Source organism: Nannobrachium achirus, assembly GCF_963921795.1.
Source record: "Nannobrachium achirus genome assembly, chromosome: 14".
In the NCBI taxonomy this organism is placed as follows: domain Eukaryota; kingdom Metazoa; phylum Chordata; class Actinopteri; order Myctophiformes; family Myctophidae; genus Nannobrachium; species Nannobrachium achirus.
In genome coordinates, this window is record NC_137821.1 from 14,318,523 (window position 1) to 14,340,370 (window position 21,848).

The 21,848-nt window shown below is 45.8% G+C and overlaps 1 protein-coding gene across 2 annotated transcripts in view; it reads right to left on the reverse strand.

The window, feature by feature from the left end:
- Window positions 1–4,092: 4,092 nt before the first annotated feature.
- The window catches only part of nlgn2a (neuroligin 2a), a gene marked incomplete at its 3' end in the record, with an annotated part of 269,076 nt that continues 251,320 nt past the window's right edge, over window positions 4,093–21,848 (reverse strand). For both annotated transcript variants that reach the window (XM_080741965.1, XM_080741964.1), the window contains 4 exons: window positions 16,998–17,263; window positions 14,515–14,668; window positions 7,554–7,920; window positions 4,093–4,939 (listed from right to left, as the gene is read on the reverse strand). In XM_080741965.1, coding sequence (XP_080598091.1) covers window positions 4,093–4,939; window positions 7,554–7,920; window positions 14,515–14,668; window positions 16,998–17,263 — 1,634 coding nt within the window. The remainder of the gene's footprint in view (window positions 4,940–7,553; window positions 7,921–14,514; window positions 14,669–16,997; window positions 17,264–21,848) is intronic.

Here is a 21,848-nt window from a genome sequence, read left to right on the forward strand (position 1 = left end):
ACTTCTATGGAAAGAGCTCAGTGGTATTTGCACATTGTTTCATCACTCGAGTGGAGCTGGACATTTGAGCCGACGCTCATTTTTACAAACTGCACCTGTTGTCTTTCTGTTGTCACAAAAGTAAGTAGTTCATTCATTCACTCCAAAAGAAACAAAAAAAACAAATAAAAACAAGAAACTTAATATTTACAAATATTTTTGTCTGTTTCTTACACTTAAAAATGTACAGTTTTGATCCTTTAGTTGTTGTGTGTCTGTCTCTCTCCTTTCAGCCATGTGTGGTTTATCCTTCACATAATATCCATTCACAGAGGAAGCGGGGCTGTAGTTGAAGTCTGTCACTATCAGCTCCCTCTTGTGTTAAGCTTATAAAATAGACAAGGAAAAGGAACAGACCAAAGAAAATACCGTTCGCTGCTGTTTTCACATCTGGAGGTGTCATATTTAGCTGTGTTGGTGTTGGTGAAGTTCACTTCACAGCTTCCCACTGCCTTTGTATTCACAAGAATGAGTATAAAATGGTTTTGGGGGGCACAGAGACCCTTAGTAGGACAGACAAGCAGGTGGTTTAGACTCCTGGCAAACATTGAGGACAGTAAGATTGCCATGCCTTTTAATGTCCTCGTTTGCAAATGGCCAGCCACAGTCCCCTTTTGTATTTGTTTTTGATGATTAAGGCTGTGAGTCTTTTCCCGGTTTTTCCTGCCACATTCTCTCTTCCAGTGACGTGTCTATTGTCCATCCTACGGCACCGGTCCCACGAAGCGCACCTCGTCTCCTTTACCGACATCAATCTTTAGTCAGACAGTCACTTTGTTTTTTGTGTTATACGTTTGTGCACATTTCCCTTTCCAGTAGGCTTATAAAACACCTGCCAGGAGCAGCCACAGGCGCAACGCTCCCATTCCCGGGCCCTTCAGGCAAGTAATAAAATAGAAAACAAACAATCAAACAGGCTAAAGCTAGAACACAAGCAAACAGCACCGTTTATAACTAACTTGTCCCATGTTGGATGTATTAGGCTACCATGTGCTGCCGTGGGGGGTTCAGTCAACAGCATTAACAGTTTTAATGGGGTTGGGGGGGGGGGGGGGTCGATCAATGTTGGGCGGCCGACGCGTCGCTCGCATTATATCCATGTCCGTTCTCCTCAGTAGAGAATCTGTGAGTGTGTGCATGTGTGTGTGCGCGTGTGCGCTCGTGCAAGCAGGAGGCCGAAGCATTCTGACCCAAACAACAACAACAACAACAACAAAAAAAGACAGTTGTGGACCGTGTTGTTGCTACTACCCTGTATAGGAGTTCCGCTCCCCCTTTTGTTTGATTTGATTTGTCTGTTTTATTTGATCTTTTGAATCTTCCAGCCCTGCGCGGCAGGCCTCTGTTCTGGAGGACTGCCAGTCGCCCCCCCCCCCACTGGCCCCCAGTGTGCTTACAGTTCAATAATATACAACAAAAAGGTCACTAGTTTTAGTGGGCTAAGCCTTTTTAATGAGAGCGGAGCTGCTTGAGGTCAGACATTGTGTGGTGGTCGGGTGTGGTGGGACACAGTGTGACTCTCCATGGTTACTGTAGGGGGGAGCAGGGGGTCTAAGTATTCTTACTGTAGGGGGCTCTTGTTTTGCAGACCTGTGTTTGCGACGTGAGCGAGATCCCTGGAAATGTGGCGTCTGCTTCTCTCTCCCTCTCTCTCTCTCTGTCTCTCTCTCTCTCTGTTATCTCACCCGGTTCACTCTTTACTTAACCTGCTTAAAACCCCAAAAGCTTTCGCTGAAACACGCCGATCGACAAGCTCACAACGCTGTGAGCGCTACTCTCAGTAAAATCTTTCCCCACAGTGGCCTACCGATGCTGGGCTTAAAGTGCTTAAGCTTAACTCTGCCTATGTGAATCAGTCGGTGCCGACTTGCTTGCCCGCCTCACGCACATGCATAGGTGCGAATATGCACGCACGCACGCACACACGCACACGTCCACACCAACGCTACGCGAACACATGCTCGCAGCACGCGTTTCACACATCAAACAGAATATGCATGTGTTGGGAACAGGGGTGCGTGCGGTGAGAAGTGAGTAGAAGCTGCCTGTGTTTTGCTTGTTGACTGAGATACAAAAATAATTCTGTACAGGCAAGCAGTCTGCAGCTTTGATACTTTCACGTACCCTAAAAACCCAAAGATGTTTATGGAGAAGCAGCGAGAGAGGAGAGCTGGGATGGGCTGATGGGGCGCGACATCGAGAGGCTGGTACCTCTGAGTTGTGTGTGTGTGTGTGTGTGTGAGTGAGAGAGAGACGGAGAGAGAGAAAGAGAGATTCAACTTGAACCCAATATACTCTGTCGACCGCCCAGGGGTCTATACTTTGCCCACTCTTTTTTCCCTCTACTTAAAAAACTCTTTGCCGAAAACAGGAGATGAATAAGCTCACGTTATGTGTTGTAAGCTTCTAGACCTGCTATGTTTGCTGAATGTTGGCCTACTATGACTATGCCAATTGGAACGCCATCAGGGTTCAAGTGGCGAGTACTCATAGTATTCATGGGTGTCGCCGTCATCGTAAGTCATGTAAGTTGTGTCAGTGACTTTTTTTCATGATTGATCAAGGGAGAGGTTTTGCTGGGTGATGTTGAGGTTTTCCGGCATTCTTGTTGCAGAGTGTGTGGGCATGGGGGGAGAGGGGGGTAACAAAGAAAGATGGTCAAAGTGGAGACAGATATGAGTCGATTAGATTGGGAAACGTGCATTGACAGATACAGTGTCCTTTTGCCCCCCGTCGTCGTCATTTTTTAAAAATAATTCATGCATAGATCCCCACTGAGAAACCCCATTTATATACTTTCTCCATTTGTACACATTTATATATAACTATATATAATATCATTTCTATATATCTATGTTTTCAGCAAACAAAACGAAAAAAAAGAAGAAAAGAAATGTTCCACAAAAAAATTAAAAAAGCAACAATCAAACAAACGCCCGGAGAAAAATGAAAAACCCAAACAAAAAGCAAAGATAAGACGCAACAACAGCAGCCGATTTGGCACTTTTGTCATATGACGACACAGCATGTGTTAGTTGACAGTAAATAGGAATATTCTAGAATTCTCTTCAATCCCCCCTCACACACACACACCTGGGGTGGGGGAACAAACACAGCGGTACGTACTTGGCACCAAAGAATGCTGGTAGAATGACAGTATTGTATATTATCAACGTACAGCTACAGTATATGCTTATACCGTGCTCACTCCCCCCCCCCCCCCCCCCCCCCCCCCCAAAAAAACACTTGACTCATCAGTTTATGACTCCTCAGAACGGAGGGAGTGAATGAGGGGGAACACAGCTGGGGGGGGGTGGGGAGGTCCGAGGGGGATGTAGAAAAGAGACGGATAGAAGCACACCGAGTAAAACAAGGACCATGACAGAGTATCTAAAGAGAGAGGCGGCGGAGAGGGGGTGGAGGGGGTTCTGACACAGAGAGCAGGGCGATAGATACGCCATCGTCCCACGTACGGGCAGTTCGAGGACCGCCGCCGCCGCGCGTCCTCCTCGGTTTGAAAACAGCGTCCTTGGAAAAATATCCAAGTCGTCAACCCCACCACCTCCCCGCCTCTTCACCGTCAACACAAATGGCCACCCCCGCTGCAACGCAGTTCCGTCGCGCCACACGACGACGGAGGGGAACTGCTGAAGTTTTGACAGCGGGTGGTTGGGTGTTTGTTGCCGTTGAGTTTTTGTTTTCTAGGGGGGTTGGGGGGGAGAAACGAGAGAGTAAGAGAATGGAACAAAGAGCCCAAAGACCCTTGTTGTTGTCGTCCGGTGGCTAAAGCCACTCCTGGCGGGTCCCTAGGCTGGGGGGGAGGCGCTGTGCGAGGCCGTTCCCTCTACCAGTGGTTCTCAAAGTGGATTCCAGGGACTTTGTGGGTTCCTTTATGGGGGTCTAAATTGACCCATACAAGTCTGTAACTCTAACAGCATACAGATGGAACCGAATGGACCCTGACGGGCCCATTCGGTTCCATTTGTACACTGTCAGAGTTAAGGGGGAGATCCTTTTTGAAATGTAAAAAGTCTTGAGAGAACCCGCTGCCCCCTATACCCTGGTGGTGGAGTGGGGGTGGGGCAGGGTGTTGTTGTGGCCGGTGGTGGAGGAGGGGTAGGTGTTGAAGGCGTGCAGGGGCTGCATGCCGGTGATGGTGCTGGGGATCATGGTGATGGTGTTGGGCGTCATCAGGGGCACGTCGTCGGGCGCGCGGCGCAGCGCCAGCGTGTAGTCGGGCGGGCAGGCGGGCCGCAGGATGTCGTGCGGCCGCAGCGGCTCCATGTCGTGGTGGGCGTCGTGCTCCGACGAGTGCTTCATCTGCAGCGACATGATCTCCTCCTCCTGGCTGTGCGCCAGGTCGTTGGCGCCGGGGTGCCCGCCGCCGTGGTGCCCGCGGTGCGGCGACAGCCGGTGCCGGCGCATCTCGTGGCGCTTGTCGCGCTTGTAGTAGAGCGCGGCGAACGCCAGGATGTTGAGGAAGAGCAGCGAGGCGCCCACCGCCACCGTCACGCTCAGCTCCGTGGAGTAGTCGCGCGTGTCGCCGGGGAACAGGTTCTGGTGCGGCCGCTCCGAGCCCTCCCCCTCCGGGTCCGAGGGGAAGGTGGGGTACGGGTGGGCGGTGGGGCGGATTTTGGGCCAGGGTCTGTGGGTGGGGCCCACGCCGCCGGGGGTGAGGCGGGTGGTGGGCACGTCCTCGTTGAGGCTGTGCAGGTGCGGCACCAGCTCCAGCCAGAAGGCTACCTTGTTGGCCCGGTAGTTGTCCCGGACGCGGGGCTTCAGGCCGATGTGGAGGTACTGCTTGTCCTTGGAGTTGAACTTGGTCCAGATGACCTCCTCGAAGCGGTTGGGCTTGGTGTGGATGAACTTGGTGTCCTGTGGCACCGGCAGGTTGGGGTCCCTGGAAGGAGATAAGAGGGGGGTGGTCCGGTCAGGAACCTTTGAAATCCTAAATCTTAACCACTTAGACCCTCTACACTTAGTAAAACAGACATGATTTGCACTGTACTTGATGAGTTATTTTTCCATCTACCTAAACTCTCTTCACCAAAAACAGACGATCTACAAGCTCACAACGCGTGTAGATCGGCTATTTTTGGTGAACCTTCCCCCGGAATAGGGATGCTGTTCAAGTGGTTAGTGTTTGCTGGTTTATTTTCGTGCGCACACTTATATGTGGGAAGTGAGAGAAAAATAAAACATGTTTCTTGGCTCCTACCCACTTGTAACCTTGGCTCCTACCCACTTGTAACCTTGGCTCCTACCCACTTGTAACCTTGGCGAAGGCCTGACTTTGACACTTATTCAGCTCCGGGATTAGGACACATGCAGTACCATCCATGGTACAACCATTTAATGAAGACATATCATGTTATTTGAGATTAAAATACAAGTTAAGTTGAGTTAAGTTAACTCAGTTTCCCATAATTCCTCACGGCAGGGGTCTTCAACGTTTTCAGGCCAAGGACCCCTAAGTTGAGAGAGAGATGAAGCAGGGACCCCCCACAACCTGTCAATAGATTCCAAATAGTTTCATCTTTTGACAGCACAATCGTCGATGTAGTTTGGATTCATGTCAATTTGTGTGTTCAGATATTTAACCACTTGAGCCGTCATTACCTAATAAACTTGAATTTGACTCTGTACTTAGCCTGCTCTTTTTCCCCTCTACACCAAAGCTCTTTGCCAAAAATAGCCGATCTACAAGCTCACAACGCCTCGCGCTGCGAGGCGTTGTGAGCTTGTAGATCTGCTATTTTTGGCTAAAGTTCTCAGAATGATGGAAGTTGTTAATATAAAAAAAGGAGCAAAAAAAACTTTCTATCACTCAAAGATTTGGAGGACCCCCTGTAGTATCTCTGAGGACCCCCTAGGGGTCCCGGACCCCCTGTTGAAGACCCCTGCCTCACGGAATACTACATCCGTGGACTTCTGGTGCCCGTTGAATTGTATTCATCCTGGCTGCAGAAACATGGATATATATCTGCTTCTTTTCCCATATCGCCCGTTTGGTCAAACCAGCCTGTTCTCTATGGACCATAGCTTACACACGGATCATCGCGGTTGTAAAAACCTCCTCTCCTGTTCCAACATACCATATCCCTTTAAATAACTTTGAACCTTTAAACCTCTCTCTGTTGCTGCAGGACAGGTGCCCTGTGAAAAAGGCAGCATTTTTTTGCTGAGTTAGTTTTCCAGGAGTATTTTAAGAAAGTGAACTGAAAGCCAACACCCTCTTAAAGAGGTGGTGCCATATTTTGGCATTATTTCTGTTTTGTATGTGTCTGAGTTAACATTACTCTAACAGACCACCGGGTGTGGTTATAATGTGCAAATATGCCTTCCCTGTGTTTTTTTGGTTTCTTCCTGAAAGCTGAAAGCCTCTGAGCCAAAAGGCCTGATCGAAAAACACTGATTTAATGACATTATAAAATCATCCTCTCCCTTTTACCATACACCCAACACTGTGGGTGTGGCTAACTTCAGCTAGGTCACCACCAACCTAACAACCAACTGGTTGGTGTGGCCACATAAAAACATAATTTTAACACTTTCTGTACACTTTTTTGGAAAAGAATCTTCCTCCTAGTATAATCATAATACCTGATCATCATGTTTTACGGGGGAAAAAATCATGGCACCGCATCTTTAAGACCTGGAATTATTTTATAAATGTATACTTTAGCTATTGAAAAATAGCAGATATACAAGCTCACAGCGTGGCACTGAGTGCCGCGCTGCAAGCTTGTCTGAACATTTGTAACACAAATATTTGCTTCTGGGTGGTCCCTGGAACAACATGGGTCGGCGGCCAAATACATTTAATTTTGGGGGTCCTTGACTTGAAAAAGTTTGAGAACCACTGAATTTATAGAAGAAGGATTTAGAAGACATTCATAGAATCGGGTCCAAAATATTCAAAGACTTTTCACGATTTTTCACATCCACCTACAGCTAGAGTTCTCAACGGGCCTGAAAATTAAGGCCCGGCCCTAACTGGACCCTAACTGGGCGGTTACACCCCGCCATTCCGAAACACCGCCATTCCGAACATTGACTTCTAACCCTAACCCTACCCCTAACCCTACCCCTAACCCTTACCCTAACCCTAACCCTAACCCTAACCCTAACCAACCCTAACCCTACCCCTAACCCTACCCCTAACCCTAACCCTAACCCTAACCCTAGTCAATGTTCGGAATGGCGGTGTTTCGGAATGGCGGTCTGACACCAACTGGGCAGGCCCGAGGCCCTACCCGGCCCTACTAGTTAGCATACATTTTAGGCCCTACCCGGCCCGAAAACGTCGGGTATGGTCGGGTCTATCATATAGTAATAGTAATAAAATAATAAAAATACATATTTTATTTTTTCATTGAGCCCGAGGCCCTACCCGGCCCGACTAATTAGCATACATTTTAGGCCCTACCCTACCCGAAATGTCGGTCGGGTTCTAGTATGGTCGGGTTCGGGCAGAATTTAAGAACTCTACCTACAGCACATCATCCACCTACCCGGTCTTGGCGAAGTTGGTCCAGTAGGTCATCACCACGGCGCTCAGCATCACGTCGTTCTTGGAGAAGTTGCAGGGGAACAGGTCGGTGGCGCCGATCATGGGCACGCCGAACACGTAGGGGATCTCGTCGCCGTGCGCGGCGTCGGCCCACTCGGGCCGCGTCTCCGTCTGGCAGTGGTGGTAGAAGGTGTAGAAGTAGACGGGAGACTGGAACTCGGCGTGCAGCTTGGCCGTGGCCACGGCCGGCGCCACCCACTGGTGGTCGGTGAACAGCGCCAGCAGCGTCTTGCGGCGCATGTCGCCGTTGTCCCGGTCGGCCCAGTCCGTGTACATGAACTTGATGGTCTCCCTCAGGATGTCTTTACCTGCGACACACACACACAGACCACGTGATGGTTCTTGAATGGTTCTTTAAAACAGTGGTTCTCAACCTTTTCGTTTGGGCGAACATCTAATCTCTCTATTCTGGATCTCGACCTGAAAAGTTTGGGAACGACTGCTTTAAAATGCTTACATGGTTCCATTAAGATTCATCACCTACTCATGTTCCTCCAAATAGTTCTAGAACCTTCTTTGTCAAATTCTTTGAGGGACAGAAATGGTTCCTCAAAGAACACTTTTTGAAAACAGCCGGTTCTTTATAGCAGTGGTTCTCAAAGTGGATTCCAAAGACACTGTGGGTTCCTTTAGGGGGGTCTAAATTGACCCATACAAGTCTGTAACTCTGACAGTGTAAAAATGGAAACAAATGAACCCTGACGGGTCCATTTGGTTCCATAATTTGTACACTGTCAGAGTTAAGGGGAGACACTGCTTTATAGAACCATGATGGTCTGAAAGGTTCTTTCTGGAACGAAAAATAGTTATATGGCATAATTCTTTTGGGGAAAAAAAAACGTTTCGGTTCCAGTTGGCACCTTAATTTCTCTGTGTTCTTCCTCAGAGAAGGAAGGGGGAGAAAACAGAGAGACAGAGAGACAGAGAGACAGAGAGAGAGAGAGATGAAATGAAATGAAATGAAAAGAACAGTCACAGCAGGAAAAGGCGGACGAGGTTAAACATCAGACGGCTACAGGAAGGAGAACAGCAGGAGGAAGGAGAGAGAGAGAGAGAGGCAGACGGAAGGGAGGGAGACCAAAGCACGGACCAAAGGAAAGGAAGGAGAGAGAGAGAGAGAGAGGCAGACGGAAGGGAGGGAGACCAAAGCACGGACCAAAGGAAAGGAAGGCAACAGTGGAGAGAGTTGGCAGGAAAGCACCAGACGAGAGAGAGAGAGACGATGATGATGACAGGCAAAAAGAAGAGTTGGAGAGATGAGAGTGCAGAGTTGTCAGCGAGAGAGGAAACAGAGCAGCGAGTGAGAGAGAGATGAGGGTCGTGGAGGTGTGAAGTTGTACAGCTGTGTGAAAGAAAGCAACAGAGAGAGAGAGAGGGAGAGAGAGAGAGAGAGAGAGAACACAGTGGCGTCAGCAAAAGCTAGGGTATGGCAAAGATGGGAGTCCTCATGGAAAAGAGGCATTACATTTGTATAACACGGTTCTTTTGTGAAAATAGCTGATCTACATGCTCACAACGCCTCGCACTGCGAGGCGTTGTGAGCATGTAGATCGTCTATTTTCACAATGTCTGAAAAAAACAACGAATTTTGTCAGTTCTTTACACAGGTTTCTACGGTTTCTTGGGCTGGATATGGCCGCCTGGAATGGTTGTTCACCTGTGCAGCTGACCTGCACCTGTGCAGCTGACCTGCAGAACCTGGGAATATACCATTCTGTCAAGATGGGAAGAATACAAGTGTGGAGAATATAATTATAATACCTTGTTAAAGTGACCATTTTGTTAAACTTTGCATTTATTGCGACCGAAGGTCGCATATACTCTGAAGAATCGTGTCGCTTGAGTGTCCGAAGCCTCGTGACCGTCCTTCCGAAGCCTCTGTGATGTCAGTGTGATGTCAGCGAGTTGTGACATCACTTCCTGTACAGGGCAGCTACACGAAATGTGGATAACACTATATATGGAGATAGTCCAGTCCATCATGTCATATGGGACTACCGTCATAGAAAGTAGCCATTGTTAGGCCGGAGTCAATGGCTGTCTGTCTGACTGCCAAGTCTGCCATTGACTTGCAGCGCATGAACGCCGCACTGGAGCGTGAAAACCAACAGGCCTGATGGAAAATGATACATGGCCGCAGGCTTTGTGACGTCCCACATCTTATGTGCTGGGCATACTACTAACCGACGCCAAGGACCTCCAGAGGCCATACAAAGAGTATCTAACCCGAGGCCCCTTACTAAGTAGCATACATTTACAACATACCTTCTCCAAAAACATCAATATTGAACTCTATATGTATATGGATACATACATGTATTTTTATTAATAAAGGATAAAATAAAATAAAAATGCCATAGATGGGCATTCACAAAAGCAAAATCCCTTTATGCCCATATATGGGGATTTCTGATGTCATCAATCTCTGACCCTAACTAGCTCAAAAGCCTGCTTTACTCTGATTTACACCCTACCTTTCCAGATGATGACCTATTGGGTACACACTTATGTCCAAATATAGAAATCCCAAGGCATCAAACCTAAGCTTGGCTTTACTAATTAACATATGTTTCATGCCCATATATGGAGATCCCTGTCCCAATGTTATCAATATTAAGGACATATCTGGAAATGCCCATATTTGGTAATGTCCACATATGGGCATGTTTTGACATAACATAGTCAGGGAACTCCATGTATGGGCATAACATTGATTCTGTGAGTGTGCCATGATTGTGCTGAGCTCCTAGGGTTGATACCCTCACAAAAACATGAACAAACTCCCCCCAGAATGACAACAACTAGAATCGTCAGAGAAACGCTGTGGTTGGCCAGATTGTCAAGAATTGGCGCGACCTCGCCCTTTAGGGCGAGGTTGCATGTCACCCTGAGGTCGCATTCCACCCTTGGGTGTCTTACTAGTAGTTATTTTACTGTAATTTAACAACATAATAACCAGCGCAGATAGACAAAGAAACATTCATGGATTTATATTTAAAAGTAACTTCTATTTTCCACCCTGGACCCAGGGTATGGCAGCTGCATACCCCTGCCATACCCAATTGACGCCCCTGAGAGAGAATAATAAAAAAAAGACAGAGGAGAGAACTGATGTGATGCAAAAGAATGAGAATATTGCAATTACACAATTCCAGGTAGCTTGGATTGAAGCCCCAGGCAGCTACACACACCGTCTGCTATTTGTGTTGCTCTCTCTGCAATTTTTTACAGAATTCTGACTGTATTTTTTTTTTTTTTTATTCATCAATCTTTTATCCACAATGTTGAGGAAGCTGTAATTACAAGCGTTTCACAGCCTGCAATGTTTGCAATGATAATAAAAACCTTGAAAACTTCGCAGGTGAGTGGAGGAGGTTTCAACGAAGCAAATACAGCACGCAGTCATGCACCTTAAATATAACAATGTTGTAGTCAAGATTAATTGCAATCTATTCTGTTCATTGTAAGAGCTGAACTGCAGCGGCAGATCACGCCAGAGCGTTGTTTATCCAAAGACACCACCGAATGGTTATTCTTTCTGCTTAATTTAAAGTGGAAGTGATTTCAAGGTCTAGAGAGTCTAGACGATTGAGAAGGTCAATAATGATGTACGGTCAATAGGGCCTGAATCACTCTTTAATGTACTCTGAAACAGAGGAGCAGCAGCTGATCTATGCACATGGATTAAGGTTCTCAGTAGCCACGGCTGATTTCAGTCATTTGGAAGCATATGGGCATGTGCTTCCAAATGATCATTCACCATGATGATAATCTGCAGTTGTGGAAAGCCCTTGTACAGTGTTAAACGTTCCAATGTGCAGGGAATGTCTGATGAATGTTGCTAGCCTCTGTACCCAGGCATTTACTGCAAACTGACTATGAAAAGTGGACTGACTACAGATAACTAATGAAATGGCATGTTTGGGGAATTTGCCAAATCAAGCTAAGGCTAATTTGGGCCACAGCTAGAGCCTTTTCTGGTGGTTAAGGACATGCGCCTATACGACCGACTCGATGCACGTAGAGATTCGGTGCATTTATTGTAAGAAGATTGTGTTGTGCTGATTGCTAAGGAAACATTGTTTGTGTGTGTGTGTGTGTGTGTGTGTGTGTGTGTGTGTGTGTGGGGGGGGGGGGGGGGGGGGGGGAAGGTTCCCCTTTCCTGCCGTTTCATAAAATCGTAGATCGGGACGTGGCCTGACAAAATGTTTCAGTAATGACATTTTATTTTGCTTTATTCCACGTATATAACTTTTTCTAAAGCTCTGCGTGTAGCCTGTGCGAAGCGATGCTGCTATGGTCGCCGCTCTGAGAAATCTGTCTATATGCATGCAATGCCCCCGCATTTTAAAACATCTGTCACCGAATCATGTACACAGGCTATTTATAACCATGTCTTGAGATTGATTTCAGTTTAACTCTATTTCACGACGACAAGTCGAGAGTAAGTGACAATCGGTTCAGGCTCCACTGTAACCAACTCACGCAGTCATGTTAATCCATTGTTAATTCATTGAAATTTCATTTCTGAATTGGTTCGGGTTTGTTACTTAACTGAGCTACTCCTCCCCGCTCAATACAATACGCTGTTTTCTCAGTGTGTGTTTCATCTCTCTTTCTCTCTCTCTCTCTCCCTCTGTGTGTGTATGTGTATTGTGTACAGTATTGTGTACAGTGTCACATGCATGTGTGCGTACATGTGACACTGTCAGTAAAACTATGCCTATAAACCTAACCTTAACCCTAACTTCCCAAAAAACTAAACCTAAACCAAACCATAAAGGTAAAACTCAATGAAACTATGCCTGCCCCAGTCCCCAAATTAGTCCCCAAATTATTTTGTGGGGTCCCCAGATAATTAACTGCACCATTGTTTTCTTTTCTCACTCAACAGTAAACAGACCAACAACGTTTTAAGTGTATAGAGGGTATATGCACGTTTCCAGTGACAAGGTAAGGACTTTTTAATAGCTCTAAAATGACAAATTAAACATTGGCGAAATTGTCAAATATTAGAGGCAGAAATTGTGAAAATAGACGATCTACAACCGTGTTGTATAAAACGTTATGCCTCAACTCTTATTGCTCGTAGGGTGGGTTGGTCCCCAGTTAAAATATGATTATTTTGGGGGTCGCGGCCTGAAAAGGTTGAGAACCATGGCCCTAGAACGTTGGTGGAATCCATAATAAGTGTCGCTGTCATTCAAAGCAGACAGCCTGGGGGATCATATTACAATGAGAGGCAGCGTTACCACCCAGCAGAGCCTGAAAGGCCAGCATCCAGGCGCACCGTGGAGAAAGAAAATGCACATTTAAACAGACACGCTCTCTACCCTACCTATACAGCTAGTGCTGTGACGACCCACTTCACTGGACTCTGCATAATGTTATCCCTGCCCGTGTACATGTTACAATGGCTCCTGGTGTGTGTGTGTGTGTGTGTGTGTGTGTGTGTGTGTGTGTGTGTGTGTGTGTGTGTGTGTGTGTGTATGTGTGTGTGTGTGTGTGTGTGTAGGGGAACACACACTGGACGCGGAGGAACTGACCCACACCGGCGGCGTCAGACGCGCGCAGTCGCGGCTCTGGCGCCTCGCCTGCCGCGCCGATACGCCACTGTTCTATTTTTCCAGCGTTGCCGCGCGTTGAACATGTTCTCCCATGGTTCTCTCCACCGGGGAAATGGATGTGCTGTGTGGCAGCCTATGGTGGCAGCGCGCCGCATCCAGTTGGGGTTACCGTGCAGCACTTCATGTGCGTCGATACCGCGACGCGACGCTGCGCAGCCGTTCGCGTCCAGTGTGTGCTCCGCTTGTGTGTGTGTGTGTGTGTGTGTGTGTGTGTGCGTGTGCGTGTGTGTGTGTGTGTGTGGTGTGGCGGGCTTTGTATTCACAACTATGAACTGAAATGTTCACTTAAGTATCAATACTGCAATGTAGAAATACTATTTTGTAATGCTGCTGCTTTTACTACTGAGGTTGCTATTGCACCGTTTTTAGTGAGCACGTGCAATTTTATTGGGTAAGTGCAAATGCTTTATTGCACCATACAGTAGGTATCATGTAGCGTTTTATCGTAGTGTTTAGGTGTGATTTATCTGATTCTGCCTTGACCATGACCTGGGTTATACATTTTTGTTCTGTACTTGTGTGGAACGACAATAAAACTTCTTGAACGGGTCTGTCGCGACGTGCTGTTCGTGGCAACACAGATGCCGCGGTGTCGCTCACCGGAAATAGCAGATCTACAAACTCACAAAGCTTCGCATCCATGCCATGTTGTGAGCTTGTAGATCTGCTGATTTTCAAGACCATAAATCATGGTATATCACAGTCCCCCTGCCGCCGGGAGCACTCAACACCACAAGTAGAAATGGTTTCAGGCTCTGAGGAAGTGTTACCAGTGATGTAAAATAACTCAAGTATTGACTCAATACTGACTCAAGTATTGACTCAAGTATTGCACTTAAGAACACTTTTGAGTTATGTGTACTTTACTTGAATAATTCCAATTTCCAATACTTTTATTTCTACTCCACTACATCTCGGATCCAAATATGGTACTTTTTTCACTCCACTACAATTATTTGAAAAGTTAATAGTTACTTTGCACTTTGATTTAAATTATAATATTATACAACATACATGAACCACTTTAGCCCCATTTTATGCGTGCCAAAAGTTGTATTTTAACTTTTGTTACTTTAAGTGCATTTTGATGCCAACGTACTTTCATACTTTTGAATTCCGGACATTCCCTTGTAACAGAGTATTTCTATAACGCAGTATTGATATCAAATCTTACTTTTTCCACTGAGCGTCACAATTTACAATTTAGGCATTTAGCAGACGCACTTGATCCAGAGCGACTTACAATAAGCAGATAATACATCAAGGTTTCCTCACCCTCGGGGTATCCGTACAGGTTGTCCACAAAGTTGGAGATGGTGTAGTCGAACGCTGCGGCCGAGATGCCGTCGCTGTCTTCACTGTCATCCACGAACTTCAGGCCCTCGCCCTGGTTCACCCCGATCAGGATGTCATAGTTCAGGAACTCCCCCTGGTGGACAGAGGGAGGCAGGTCAATGTTCGGTTGCAGTGGTTCAAATCACCCAAATTAATTTGTATTCGGCTGCTGACCCCCATCTGAAGATAATCTGTGCCAGGTGGTAGCACATAAAAGATTTGTGTTGTGAAAATATCAAAATAAATAGAAAAAATTTGTCAAATTTGTTCAAGAAAAAAAAAGCTCACAACGCGCCACTGTGCGACGGCGCGTGAGCTTGCAGATCAGATATTTTAAAATGGCCAATGCATGATGTTATATTAAATAGTTTGGCTGGGGACGCCCTGGAAGCCTGCTGTCAAGGACCCCTGGTGTCTAGTAAAAATATTACGAATTCTAATTCTTATCTCAGACATACTGTAACAAGATAACGAGAAAAGAAATAAACATTTGCTGCTTTGTTGTGGTATTTTTCTGTTGTGTTTGCAGTGGCAATTAACAGTGTGTTCTCACACGCACGCACGCACGCACACAGACAGACAGACAGACACACACGCATGCACAAATAAATCTGTCAGATATCTGATGTTCACCTCTGGTTATCTCTCTGTGATTTGGAGTTGTTTTGTTGAATTAACAGGGAGAAAGTGCTAGTCTAATTACCGAGCAGCGACAATAACAACAGTCTCACGCTGGCTGCGGTTTTATCCCTCGACGATCTACTGCTCTCATTTAGAGCCCTACAATCTGAAGTGCTACCCTTGAAAGCAACCCCGGAGGATCCTTTATCTCCGTGTTTCATTGTTAAATGAGTTGCAAACAACAAATGTGGGTTTATTCCGGTGCGTGTACTTATTTCACTCATTTGTTTTGTTTACGGGAATGTCCAAAGCGGGACATTCCCTGTTTGTTTCATTGTAACACTTTGGTGAATGTTTACATAGAACTCTTATTTAACCAATTACACCCTGTGTATGTGTTGCCTGGGGTCCCTCAGAGCTCTGTACTCGGCCCCCTCCTTTTCACCCCCTCTTCACCAAATCTCTTTGCTGAAAATAGCCGACCTACAGGCTCCCGACGAGTCGCAAACGTGACGCGTTGCAGGCTTGTAGATTGGCCATTTACACCAAATGTTTGCATATTTTCATTGAATGTTCGCCTATTATCATGACATCTGGCATTATGGCATCTGACCCAACAGCCCCTATTGCGAGGCGTTGTGAGCATGAAGATCAGCTATTTTCACAATGTCTGCCTCTAATATTTAACAATTTGGTAAATTTTTAATTTGTCATTTTAGAGGTATTAAAAATATAAAAAGTCCTTAAATTGTCACTCCAGAAATGTGCATTTAACCTATAAACTTCAACTTTATATGTTGGTTTGTTTACTGTTGAGTGAGGAAAACAATGTTGGACATTAAGTTAATCACCTGGGGACCCCCCAAAATAATTTGGGGACCCCCTTGGGGTCCCGGCCCACAGGTTGAGAACCACTGCTCTATAACACTGTTAATGACAACAGAATTTGTTGACAGTTAATAACCATCAACGTGCGCACTGTATCGTACAATGTACTACTAATTCTTGGAAATCAGTAAATCAGTTCACAATTAGCAACACCTGAAAAACAAAAATATGGAACTTGTAACCAATGAATGAAGGAATGCATGAACGAACAAACAAACCATGGAGAACATTTCTAATGGAACATTTAATATTTTGGGGGGTAATTATGGAGTCGGTTATGCAAGTTATCTGTGGTAAGTGGGGTAATGCACTCTTCTCATAAATGACTTGCTCCAAGCTCCACTTGCTCTACTTTCTCCATTCCTTTACTTAAAGGAGTAGTTCACCCCCAAAATGACTTTTTGTCTATTGATTACTCACGCCATGGAGACTTGAGTTCAATAATATTTTTTTGTATTTGTCACATTCCTAAGACAACAAATGTGATTACAGTAAATTTACCCCCATTGATTCCGGATGGGGACCCAAATGCATGGGCCTGGATGGAGACCCAAATGCATGGCACTGGATGGGGAAACCATCAGGGTCAATTTTCCATAATCACATTTTTGTCATCAATCAATATTATTGAACTTGAGTCTCCATTGTGTGAGTAATCAATAGAAGAAAAAAAAGTAATTTGGGGGGTGAACTACCCCTTTAACTGCAAGAATCTGACTTCTGAATGGCATGCTTTGTCCAAACATGCATATGCATACTAATCACCATTACGAGACCGTGAATTTCCACAACATGGACACGATCGTGGCATCCGGGGCACTTCAAAATAAAGCGTAAGTGAATGGCGGCACTCTGTAGCCAAATAATTACAAAAATAATAGCATCCCAAGTGTTAATGGGTTAAAATGTTCTACCTGCTGCATGAGGATCTCTGGGTCGTCGGGCACCACGTCCCCGTCCACCACGGGTCCGAAGGCGATGTGGTAGCGGGCCGGCTGGATGTCCTGGTCCACCAGCTCCCGGAAGTTCTTCCTCCTCAGGCAGTCCACCAGGTCGGCCGTCTCCGTGTAGGTGCAGCCCACCTTGCGGGCCAGGATCTTGGTGTACTTGAGGGGCTGGTAGTTCACCGACCAGCTGGAGATGGCCGTGCCGCTCTGGGCGATGGCCCTCTGGAACAGACCTGGAGAGACAGACAGACAGAGAGATTCCACCATTAATAAGTCATCACTTCAATATGTTCTGGGAGAGCAGTGTACCTTTTTGGCTGCACAATATGTGTGGAGTTGTCATCAACTGAGGGACAGCCCGTGGACAGAAGAACCAAGCACATCTGGATAAAATATTACTGTTATCTTTGTATCATTGTTTGTTATTTGCATCTCTCTCTCCCTCTTGCTTCTTGATCTTATTCAACCGTCTTATACACGCACAAGCTTTTGGGTAGCGCCGCCGTCTCGTGAGAATCCATTTGGGGGAGTGAAGAACGGCCTGTGTGTGCAGATGTAACAGGGAGACGGTCTTCTCAGCAGCGTGTGCATCAGATATCATTTCTCTCTCTCTTTTTCCCCCCCGTCTGACATGTTTGAGATGCTTTTTATTTTTTCAGAAACTACCATTTCTTTCGTTTTTTTTATCCTCAGATCTATTCTCAGCGGAGCAAAACGGATGGGCTGAAGCGGTATAGGCCTATGCGCCGTATCGCTAGTGGATCTCAGACAAGAGTTAGGAATAGGAATGGGAATAGCTTGTCCTACTGTTTTTTTACCCCTCTATTTCTAGTTTTGACTCTCTGTCTCTCTCTCTCTCTCTCTCTCTCTCTCTGCATGTGCCTGTGTTTCTTTGCCTTTGCTTGTCCTGCCACGTTTGAACTACCGAAGTGGCTCGTTAGGGGGCTACCCGCCTCTCTCTCTCTCTCTCTCTCTCTCTCTCTCTCTCTCTCTCTCTCTCTCTCTCTCTCTCTCTCTCTCTCTCTCTCTCTCCCCCTCCCTCTCTCTCTCTCAGGCTGAAGATTGCTTGGTTAATTATTAATCAGACGCTGCAGAGCCTCTCCTTTCCCTGGGAGATCAATTACAGTATAGAGTAGGATGTATTGCAGATAGTGTAGATCTATAGACCTACCTGTAGAGACAGAGACATGTGGGGGGTGGGCCCTGTAGATCTGCTATTTTTGAAAAATCTTGCAAGTCTTTGAATATTTTTGACACGGTTCTATAAATGTCTTCTAAATCCGTCTTTTCATGTCAAGGACCCCCAAAAGTACATGTATTTGGCCCACGAACCCCCGATCTCAAAACATGTTGTTCCAGGGACCACCCAGAAGCAAATATTTGAGTTAACAATTCAAATACTATTCAAATACTTGCAAAAGAATCAAGATCTTTCAAAAATATCAGATATCTGCTATTTTTCAATAGTTAGCTGTGACATTGTGCGTGTATAAGACGGTTGAATAAGATCAAGAAGCAAGAGGGAGAGAGAGATGCAAATAACAAACAATGATACAAAGATAACAGTATAAGCATTAAATAATTATAGGCCTAAATGGGTTAATGAATTCAAATTAATGTAAAAAAAAAACTTTAAAATATTTGAACGTGATACAGATTTTAACACATTGCTTTTTCAGGCCTTCTATTTTATATTCCTTACTCTTTTTAAATTGAAAACGTGAAGGCCTGCATCAAAGAAAAGTTGGATCCGTCGATTGGTGGGGGCGGGGCTGTGATCGCTTTCAACATTTTCAAATTGGGCCTTGATCCAGAAAACGTTGGGAACCACAGAGATATAGAAGGAAAGACAGAGAGAGAGAGAGAGAGAGAGAGAGAGAGAGAGAGAGAGAGAGAGAGAGAGAGAGAGAGAGAGAGAGAGAGAGAGAGAGAGAGAGAGAGAGAGAGAGAGAGAGAAGGCTCTCCACAGAGTCCACACAGTGAAGGCATCAAGAAACCCAGCCATTGTTATGGAAGTGGATGTGTCAAAGCTGTCGACTGGTCTGTCAGAGTACGCTTCTATCTTAGAGTGTTGACACGTGGCACGGACCTCCAGAACACAATGTGTACTGTATATCGGTGGAGATAGAGTGACCATACATGAAAGCTAGATAACATTCTAAACAAAGCACCAAGTAATCACCATGCAGAGATTTAGATGTCACAGCAGCAACAGCAACCAGTCAGAATGAAACAGCTAAGAGGAACAGGAAGTGATACCTCTCATGCAAAGGCTCATGGTAAACTTGTGGATACCAGTAAGACGACTAAGGGCGACAAGCGACCTCGCTGTAACCATCTGGCCAGAGATGTATATCGGACCAGGCAGTTACCCATATATGGAGACCCCTGGTACCCATATACGGAGATCCATGTAATGTATATGGAAATATGTTGTGAGACCCCAACCACGCTTACTCAGTAATTCGTTATGTGAAAGTCCCCATGACATCTATGACATCTGACATCATACTGTACATACAATCCTTTTTATGCTCATATACGGAGATCCCTGTCTGTAGAACCAATCTGTGTGAACCAACCACACAGATATGGGCATTCCCATATGAAGTCCTGTTAGATATGGGCTTAATATTGATGACATCAGGGATCTCCATATATGGGCATAGAAGGGATTCTGTTAGTGTGGTTCCCCTGACATCAGAGTGAGAGAAGTCAAAGCGGCAAACCCATAGACTGTAAAAAAGTGTACACGTCGAGGCAGACGGACGGACGGAGACATGATGTGCCGTTTCTCATTGTATGCATTCCCACCCGCGTTGACTGTTTATATGTATGTTCTATGTATGTTTTAAGAGCTGCACTAAAACAAATTCCAATCAACTCTGTTGACATGGTAATAAAGTATTGAATCTTGAATCTTGAAACTGCGACCTTCGGTCGCAATAAATACATTCGAAAACGTAAGAAATGGGACATTCTTCATAATGAGTACTTCCTATTTTTGGTACTTACAGTACATTTCAATACCAATACTTGTTTACAGTACTTTTACTTTGAATTCAGGACTTTTACTTGTAACAGAGTATTTCTACATTGCAGTATTGATACTTTTACTTAAAGGGGGCCTGTCACCTAAAGGGTTACTGTCACTTTAAGAATCATCTTAAAAAAACAAGTTAATATTTTTATGATGTCATTGTGGGGATGCGCAATTATAAGCCAATCAAATGAATTGTCTGTATAGCCTGACTGTATGACTACTTACTGTACTGGTCAGCTGTTTTTGATTACACTGTGTGCTTCAGACTGTTTCAGACCGTTTTCAGAGAAGCTCATGTCACAGCGTAATCTGCCCCGCTCAACTCCTTTAGGTGACAGCACCCCTTTAAGTAAAAATGTAATACTTTTTCCACCACTGTTATGAGGTAGTGGTGGCGGGCTGCACTTTCCAGTAGGATGAGAATAATGTATCTGGGAGTGGGGGGGAGGGGGTTGGTGTGGGGGTTTAATAGTCACTCCCGTCGTTGGCTGTCACCTTCCTCACTCCGCCCCGTCGGTACATCACCTCTTCCCCCTTCTCTCCAGGTCTTATATCTCTCCTCCTTCTCTCCAACTGTCTATACCGTGGTTAAATTTATCTATCTATTGCACTTCACCTCTGACCCCCCCACTCAGGGGCGTCACACCAAATTCTGGGCCCTGGGTACAAGGATTCACTGCGGGCCCCCCATGAATGTTAACTATTGAAAAATAGCAGATATACAAGCTCACAGCGCGGCACCGAGTGCCGCGCTGCGAGCTGGTAGATCTGCTATTTTTGGAAAATCGTGAAAATGTGTGCCAACTAAGAAACCTATGTTTCCATGTCAGTGATGCTCAAACTTTTTCATGTGAAGGACCCCCCCCCCCCCCATCTCAAAATATTTAGTTCCAGGGACCCCTCAGAAGCAAAATTTGAGTTACAAATGTTCACTTAAAAAAATACATATATTCAAAGATTTGCGCACATTTTCACGACTTTTCAAAAATAGCAGATCTACAAGCTCGCAGCGCGGCACTCGGTGCCGCGCTGTGAGCTTGTATATCTGCTATTTTTCAATAGCTAAAGTTACTAGGGCCCCTCCTCCTTGGGCCCTGGTAACTCAGTCCCACTTTCCTACCCCTTGTGACCCCCCCCCCCCCCCCCCCCCACTGCCGCATGTCTGCTCTTGAACCCCCACCACCCCTCCACCCCCGCCTATCGCCCACCACCGCACCTACACATCAGCAGGGGTGTCGCACCACATTCTGGGCCCTGGGTACAAGGATTCACTGCGGGCCCCCCATGAAGGTTCTTCATAGGGTGAGGAGGGGGTTTAACCCATTTAGACCGGGAACGCATTATTTTGTGCTTTTTTAACTATTGAAAGATAGCAGATATACAAGCTCACAGCGCGGCACCGAGTGCTGCGCTGCAAGCTTGTAGATGTGCTATTTTTGAAAAATCTTTGTGCGAGTCTTTGAAAACCCTATGTTTCTATGTCAGTGGTGTCGTCTAACTTTATGTTTTAAATAAACACTGTGGAGCATTGAGCTGTGTGCGGACCTCCATTCTTTAATCTCTATGTCAGTGGTGCTCAAACCTTTTCATGTGAAGGACCCCCAAAATGATATGTATTTGGCCACGGACCCCCATCTCAAAATATTTAGTTCCATGGACCCCCCAGAAGCAAAATTTGAGTTACAAGTTTGTTTAAAAAATCACACCCGTGTGAACTGAGCGGTGGTTGTGTGTGTGTGTGTGTGTGTGTGTGTGTGTGTGTGTGCGTGCGTGCG